This window comes from Coregonus lavaretus, assembly GCF_964263955.1.
Source record: "Coregonus lavaretus genome assembly, chromosome: 9".
In the NCBI taxonomy this organism is placed as follows: domain Eukaryota; kingdom Metazoa; phylum Chordata; class Actinopteri; order Salmoniformes; family Salmonidae; genus Coregonus; species Coregonus lavaretus.
In genome coordinates, this window is record NC_139996.1 from 23,458,792 (window position 1) to 23,466,492 (window position 7,701).

Consider the following 7,701-nt stretch of genomic DNA (forward strand, 5'->3'; position numbering starts at 1 on the left):
GGTGGGTGTTGCTATGGTGACCAATGAGCTAAGATAAGGCGGGGATTTGCCGAGCAGTGATTTATAGATGGCCTGGAGCCAGTGGGTTTGGCGACGAATATGTAGTGAGGACCAGCCAACAAGAGCGTACAGGTCACAGTGGTGGGTAGTATATGGGGCTTTGGTGACAAAACGGATAGCACTGTGATAGACTACATCCAATTTGCTGAGTAGAGTGTTGGAGGCTATTTTGTAAATGACTTCGCTGAAGTCAAGGATCGGTAGGATAGTCAGTTTTACGAGGGCATGTTTGGCAGCATGAGTGAAGGAGGCTTTGTTGCGAAATAGGAAGCCGATTCTAGATTTAACTTTGGATTGGAGATGCTTAATGTGAGTCTGGAAGGAGAGTTTACAGTCTAACCAGACACCTAGGTATTTGTAGTTGTCCACATACTCTAGGTCAGACCCGTAGAGAGTAGTGATTCTAGTCGGGTGGGCGGGTGCCAGCAGCGTTCGATTGAAGAGCATGCATTTAGTTTTACTAGTGTTTAAGAGCAGTTGGAGGCTACTGAAGGAGTGTTGTATGGCATTGAAGCTCGTTTGGAGGTTTGTTAACACAGTGTTCCATGATGGGCCAGATATATACAAAATGGTGTTGTCTGCATAGAGGTGGATCTGAGAGTCACCAGCAGCAAGAGCGACATCATTGATATACACGGAGAAAAGAGTCGGCCCAAGAATTGAACCCTGTGGCACCCCCATAGAGACTGCATAGTTCCAGACAACAGGCCCTCCGATTTGACACATTAAACTCTATCTGAGAAGTAGTTGGTGAACCAGGCGAGGCAGTCATTTGAGAAACCAAGGCTATTTAGTCTGCCAGTAAGAATGCGGTGGTTGACAGAGTCAAAAGCCTTGGCCAAGTCGATGAAGACGGCTGCACAGTACTGTCTATTATCGATCGCGGTTATAATATCGTTTAGCACCTTGAGCGTGGCTGAGGTGCACCCATGACCAGCTCGGAAACCGGATTGCATAGCGGAGAAGGTACGGTGGGATTCGAAATGGTTGGTGATCTGTTTGTTAACTTGGCTTTCAAAAACGTTTGAAAGGCAGGGCAGGATGGATATAGGTCTGTAACAGTTTGGATCTAGAGTGTCACCCCCTTTGAAGAGGGGGATGACTGCGGCAGCTTTCCAATCTCTGGGGATCTCAGACGTTACGGAAGAGAGGTTGAACAGGCTAGTAATAGGGGTTGCGACAATTTCGGCAGCTAGTTTTAGAAAGAAAGGTGTCCAGATTGTCTAGCCCAGATGATTTGTAGGGGTCCAGATTTTGCAGCTCTTTCAGAACATCAACTGTCTGAATTTGTGTGAAGGAGAAGTGGGGGGGGGGGGGGGGGGGCATGGGCAAGTTGCAGCGGAGGGTGCAGAGCTGGTGAGTAGCCCTGCTACCCTGCTGCCTTACTGCCCCCTCCATGCCACAGGTCTCATATAGCAACAAGACCTTCGGAGAGGTCATACACTATCACACAAACACAAGGAGCCTTATGGACTGATATGCCACGTCCAATATGTGGCTGCTCTGACTGATACACAAAATATGCCTATTATGGAGAATATTATTGGCCAAAATCCTAATATTGACCATAAACCAGCATGCACTCCAGCCCTGGCAGCATGCCAACTCATATCAACTCATGGCAGTCCCCCTATAAATGTAAATTTTTGGGTCAAACTCAAGGTTGCTCTACAGTCTCTTTATTTGTTGTGTAGAAAACATCCACTTATTTTCCTTCCTATCATCTCTGATTTCAAATCCAAATGCACTGAGAGGCACAGCTGTGAGTACTGTACTCAACCCCCCCCCCCCCCCCCCAAAGAAAACGTATTGTCTACTCTAGCCTTTCCTCTGCTCTAAAAATGGCACCATACCGTAGACTGTGCGGGGCGTGACTGTCTCCTTAAGTCAAGCCTGCTACTACAGCTGAGGACCATTAAGATCACAATAGAGTCAGACACCACCGAGAGCGAGTGCGCGGGCATGTGTGTGTGCATGCATGTGTGTATGTGTGTTCATGAATGTGAGCAAGCGAGCGAGAGAACGGAAGCGCTGAGCTTTGCTGAGCAGTGAGTTAACGTTGTATTAGAGATGAATGCCGTCTGCATTCGGGGCTCTGTCAAAGCTGTTCAAAATCTCCATATTTCCCTGCTGCTGCCTGTTGATGGCTGCATGTGTTTATGTCACAGGAAGTGTTGTGATTCAGGAGCCGTGTGTCTTGTGGCCTCGCCACTGTTGTGTCAGGCTCTTTGTCTGAGTTGTATGAAATAAGCAGTTGTGTCAGGAAACTATCAATAAAATGACACGTTGCATCTGCTACCAAACAAATTGTCCCCGTACTCAAAGCAGAATAGCTGTGACACTAGCTGTCGAAAAATAGCTGATTCCTCATCTGTAGTGTGTGCGTGTGTGCGCTTGTGCGTGCGTGTGTGTGTGTGCATGCTGACTCTCTCTGCTCCCTGGCTGCAGCTGTCTGGTATTTTGGGGTCTGAGCGATTTAGCGGCCGTGGAACAGGAATCTCCCCTGGGGGTTGTGGTGTACCAGTGGAGGTTGCTGAGGGGAGGACAGCTCATTATAATGGCTGGAACGGAGCGAGTGGAATGGTATCAAACCATGTGTTTGATGTATTTGATACCATTCCACTCATTCCGCTCCAGTCATTACCACAAGCCCGATTAAGGTGCCACCAACCTCCTGTGTGCTGTACTGTATGTGGGATGGAGTGTGTTGGGGATACTGTAGCTCTGTTCACACATATGGACCCTGATCCCAAACATAGATCTCCACAGACAACCTCCTCAATGCTTTAAGTAAACATCTGTCCGATAGGAAACCACAAGCCCATTTGAATACATACCCCGTTTCCCTATTGTCCACTTTAGTTATATGATGTGTCGTGTGTAAAAATGTATACTGAAATCTAGGTCAAACAGGAGCCTGAAATATGCACATTTGTTTTAGACCTTTGGTCCGTTAACTTGAGACTTAAACTGAACTCCTTCAGACAATATGACATTCTATTTTCCAAACGCTCGACTTCCCCAACATTTTCTCGTCAATGGCAGACTCTCCAAATCTTTTCTCCCATCACTCTCTCTTCTCCTCTCACCTCTCCCACCTCCACTCTGCCCTTTCCCCTCACCCCTCATCCTTTCCCCTTTTCTTCTCTCCCCTATTCCCTCTTATTTCTACCCTCTTCTTTCTCCTTTTATCCTTCTCTTCTATCTGCCAGTGACCTTGGTCTCTATTTCTGACTGCTAACTACCCATTAGCCTAAACCAGCCTCCTGGGGATCTTAGCCAAATAAGCTGTGAGGAGACATCATTGACTGACTGGAGAGTAGGAAATGTGTAAGAAGTACAGAGGGCCTCTGGGAGCACAGTGGAGGGAGAACCCCACATTCATCAGGAATGGATGTCCAGGCAGCCTGCAGCCTGTTGCTGACTGAACTCAGCTTGAGCCTCAGAGAGTTATGGATTCTCACAAGATGTATCTGTCTGTCTTTGTTTTTATCTCTCTCTCCAGTCCCCCCCCCCCCCCCTCTCTCTTTCTGTCTCTCTTTGTCTCTATCTTCGTCTCTCGCTCTCTTACTCTTCCTCTCTTGCACTGCCCTCACCCCAAATACTTGGCTCCAGTGTGTAAGCACCTCTGCTCTTTAAGAAAATACATCAAACGCACAGCCTTCCCTCTAGGCACAGTTGCATAGTGTTTGCTGTTTTGCTCAACCAATTTCATTCTTCATCATCTGATTGTATAAAGAATTTGAAGCGACTGGTGCATAAATATCCTGAGTCAGCCTCACTGCTGTAATTGCTGTTTAATATCAGGTAAGTAGTAAACTCTGGCACATCTCTCATCGCCAAAGGGAGGTATCTTCATTACAGGTGTTTAAAATGGTTGTAGTCTACCTCGTAATTTTTTTTTCAATTAGGCTTTATTGTACTGCCACAACACCTGAAGGTTTTAGTTATTGTTGGTAAGTGTCTGTGTAGTTCACTGCTAAGGGTTCAGGAGGTGAGGACATGTCTTTGGAAAGGTCTGAGAGACACTGTATGGTAGACACATCAGCAGAGACAGCATTATTCACTCCAATATCACTCATACCCTGCAGCGGTTCAAATGGTCACTGAGGGCCAATGGACAAATGCTTCTGAGCAGACCTCATCCACAACACTCTGTAGACACAGACTGCCAAACTTTTAACAGGATGATGAGCAGGCTCGGAACGGCTCCATCTATTTACAAGGAATGTGTGGCTTTGTTTTGGGATCCAGGACATATCTCAGATAAGAGATGGCCAGTTGAATTGAAAAAAATGTAAAGTACTCAGCAGAAGTGAAATCATGTTGCACAATAAGTAAAGGGGAGGAAAGAAAGAGCGTGATGACTATTAAGTTGACAATAACAAGTTAAAACACCAAGAGGTTGATTCATGCAGGATCCCATAGAAGGATCCCACAGCAGGGTATTTAAGTCAAACCAACAACAAACTCTGTTTCCTCCCTCTTCAAAAGCCTCTACTTAACATCTCACTCTATGGCTCTTCTTTCACAAGGCACTCTGAAAGCCTTTCTGCCCTTTAAGAGAAGGAGAGATAAAGACAGGAGGAAGGGTGGAGAGACAGAAACATATCTGATTTTGCCAGGGTTCTTACCATAGGGCCATGCTATCCCCTGGTGCAGGGAGATGATGATGAAGAGGGTGATGAAGAGGAAAGAGCCAGGGGTCCCGGGGCAGTGGTGGGTGCCGGTGTGAGGGAGCGTAGGGGTCCCCCCATGGCTTTCCCCCAGCTGCAGTCCCCGTCCCGCAGAAAGCATGCTGCAGTCTGGAGCTCTGTTTACTTTCTGATCTCAGCTGGTTTGACATCACCCTCTCACTCTTTCTCTCTCCCTCTCCCTCTGTTGCTCTCTCTCTCTCTCTCTCTCTCTCTCTCTCTCTCTCTCTCTCTCTCTCTCTCTCTCTCTCTCTCCTTGGCTTCAGGTTACAGCCCAGCCTGTTAAGGAGCTCCAGTCAGGAAGGGCTTCCAACAGCCCTGCTCCTCTCTTCAGATGATGTCACTGCTCTTGAATTAAACCATAGGCTGTTTAACCCATTATGCTCTCGCTCAGCTGTATACAAACACACACACACTGTCTTTTCAGAAACAGAACTAACTCCAAGAGGTGTATTAATGTGAGTGTCTTGTCCAGAAAAATTTATGTAAATGTTATTTGTCACATGCTTCATAAACAACAAGTGTAGACTAACAGTGAGATGCTTACATACTGGTACTATTCCAACAATGCAGAGTTAAAGAATATAGAAATAATAGAAATAGTGGCACGAGGAATAAATACACAATGAATAACAATAACCAGTAAAAATAACATGGCTATATACAGGGAGTAATTGAGGTAGCTATGTACATATAGGTAGGGCTACAGTGACTAGGCAACAGGATAGATAATAGACCGTAGCAGCAGCGTATGTGGTGAGTGTGAAAGTGTGTGTGCGTGTGTGTCTATGTGTGTGTGTGTGTGTGTGTGAGAGAGTGTGTCTGAGGGCCCATGCCAAATCTTTTCAGCTTCCTGAGGGTGAAGAAGTGCTGGCATGCCCTCTTCACAACTGTGTGGGTGTGTGTGGACCATGTTAATTCATTAGTGATGTGGACACTGAGGAACTTGAAGCTCTCGACCCGCTCCACTACAGCCCCATCAATCAAGTACCTTGTCTTGCTGACGTTGAGGGAGAGGTAGTTGTCCTCGCACCACACTGCCAGGTCTGTGACCTCCTCCCTATAGGCTGCCTCATCGTCATCGGTGATCAGTCTTACCACCATCGTGTCGTCAGCAAACTTCATGATGGTATTGGAGTCGTGCACGGCCACAGAGTCGTGGGTGAACAGGTAGTACAGGAGGGGACTAAGCACACACACCTGAGGGGCCCCAATGTTGAGGATCAGCGTGGATATGTGTTGTTGCCTACCCTCACCACCTGGGGCCGGCCCGTCAGGAAAACCAGGATCCAGTTGCAGAGGGAGGTGTTCAGTCCCAGGGTCCTGAGCTTGGTGATGAGCTTGGAGGGGACTATGGTGTTGAATGCTGAGCTGTAGTCAATGAAATGCATTCTTACATTGGTATTCATTTTGTCCAGGTGGGTGAGAGCAGTGTGGAGTGCAATAGAGATTGCGTCATCTGTGGATGTGTTTGGGCGGTATGCGAATTGGAGTGGGTCCAGGGTGTCTGGGATGATAGAGTTGATGTGAGCAATAGCCAGCCTTTCAAAGCATTTCATGGCTATAGATGTGAGTGCTATTGGGTGATAGTCATTTAGACAGGTTACCTTGCCGTTCTTTGGCACGGGGACATTTTACATTTACATTTAAGTCATTTAGCAGATGCTCTTATCCAGAGCGACTTACAGTTAGTGCATACATAATTTTTTTATTTTTCATACTGGCCCCCCGTGGTTTGCTTGAAACAAGTTGGCATTACAGACCGGGTCAGGGATAGGTTGAAAATGTCAGTGAAGACACTTGCTAGCTGGTCAGTGCATGCTCTGAGTACGCGTCCTGGTATTCCATCTGGCCCCACGGCCTTGTGAATTTTTTCCGGAACAGCTGGTGCTCTCATGCATAGTTCAGTGTTGTATGCCTCAAAGCAAGCATACAGTGGGGAGAACAAGTATTTGATACACTGCCGATTTTGCAGGTTTTCCTACTTACAAAGCATGTAGAGGTCTGTAATTTTTATCATAGGTACACTTCAACTGTGAGATACGGTATCTAAAACAAAAATCCAGAAAATCACATTGTATGATTTTTAAGTAATTCATTTGCATTCTATTGCATTACATAAGTATTTGATACATCAGAAAAGCAGAACTTAATACAGTGAGGGAAAAAAAGTATTTGATCCCCTGCTGATTTTGTACGTTTGCCCACTGACAAAGAAATTATCAGTCTATAATTTTAATGGTACGTTTATTTGAACAGTGAGAGACAGAATAACAACAAAAAACTCCAGAAAACGCATGTCAAACATTTTATAAATTGATTTGCATTTTAATGAGGGAAATAAGTACTTGACCCCCTCTCAATCAGAAAGTTTTCTGGCTCCCAGGTGTCTTTTATACAGGTAACGAGCTGAGATTAGGAGCACACTCTTAAAGGGAGTGCTCCTAATCTCAGTTTGTTACCTGTATAAAAGACACCTGTCCACAGAAGCAATCAATCAATCAGATTCCAAACTCTCCACCATGGCCAATACCAAAGAGCTCTCCAAGGATGTCAGGGACAAAATTGTAGACCTACACAAGGCTGGAATGGGCTACAAGACCATCGCCAAGCAGCTTGATGAGAAGGTGACAACAGTTGGTGCGATTATTCGCAAATGGAAGAAACACAAAAGACCTGTCAATCTCCCTCGGCCTGGGGCTCCATGCAAGATCTCACCTCGTGGAGTTGCAATGATCATGAGAACGGTGAGGAATCAGCCCAGAACTACACGGGAGGATCTTGTCAATGATCTCAAGGCAGCTGGGACCATAGTCACCAAGAAAACAATTGGTAACACTACGCCGTGAAGGACTGAAATCCTGCAGCGCCCGCAAAGTCCCCCTGCTCAAGAAAGCACATATACAGGCCCGTCTGAAGTTTGCCAATTAACATCTGAATGATTCAG

At 46.2% G+C, this 7,701-nt stretch overlaps 1 protein-coding gene across 1 annotated transcript in view; it reads right to left on the reverse strand.

The window, feature by feature from the left end:
• LOC311135218 (inactive serine protease PAMR1-like) overlaps positions 1-4,940 on the reverse strand; it is a 56,928-nt gene extending 51,988 nt beyond the window's left edge. The window contains exon 1 of the mRNA XM_084169150.1: positions 4,695-4,940. Coding sequence (XP_084025276.1) covers positions 4,695-4,857 — 163 coding nt within the window. The 5' untranslated portion in view covers positions 4,858-4,940. The remainder of the gene's footprint in view (positions 1-4,694) is intronic.
• Between the last annotated feature and the right edge of the window lie 2,761 nt (positions 4,941-7,701).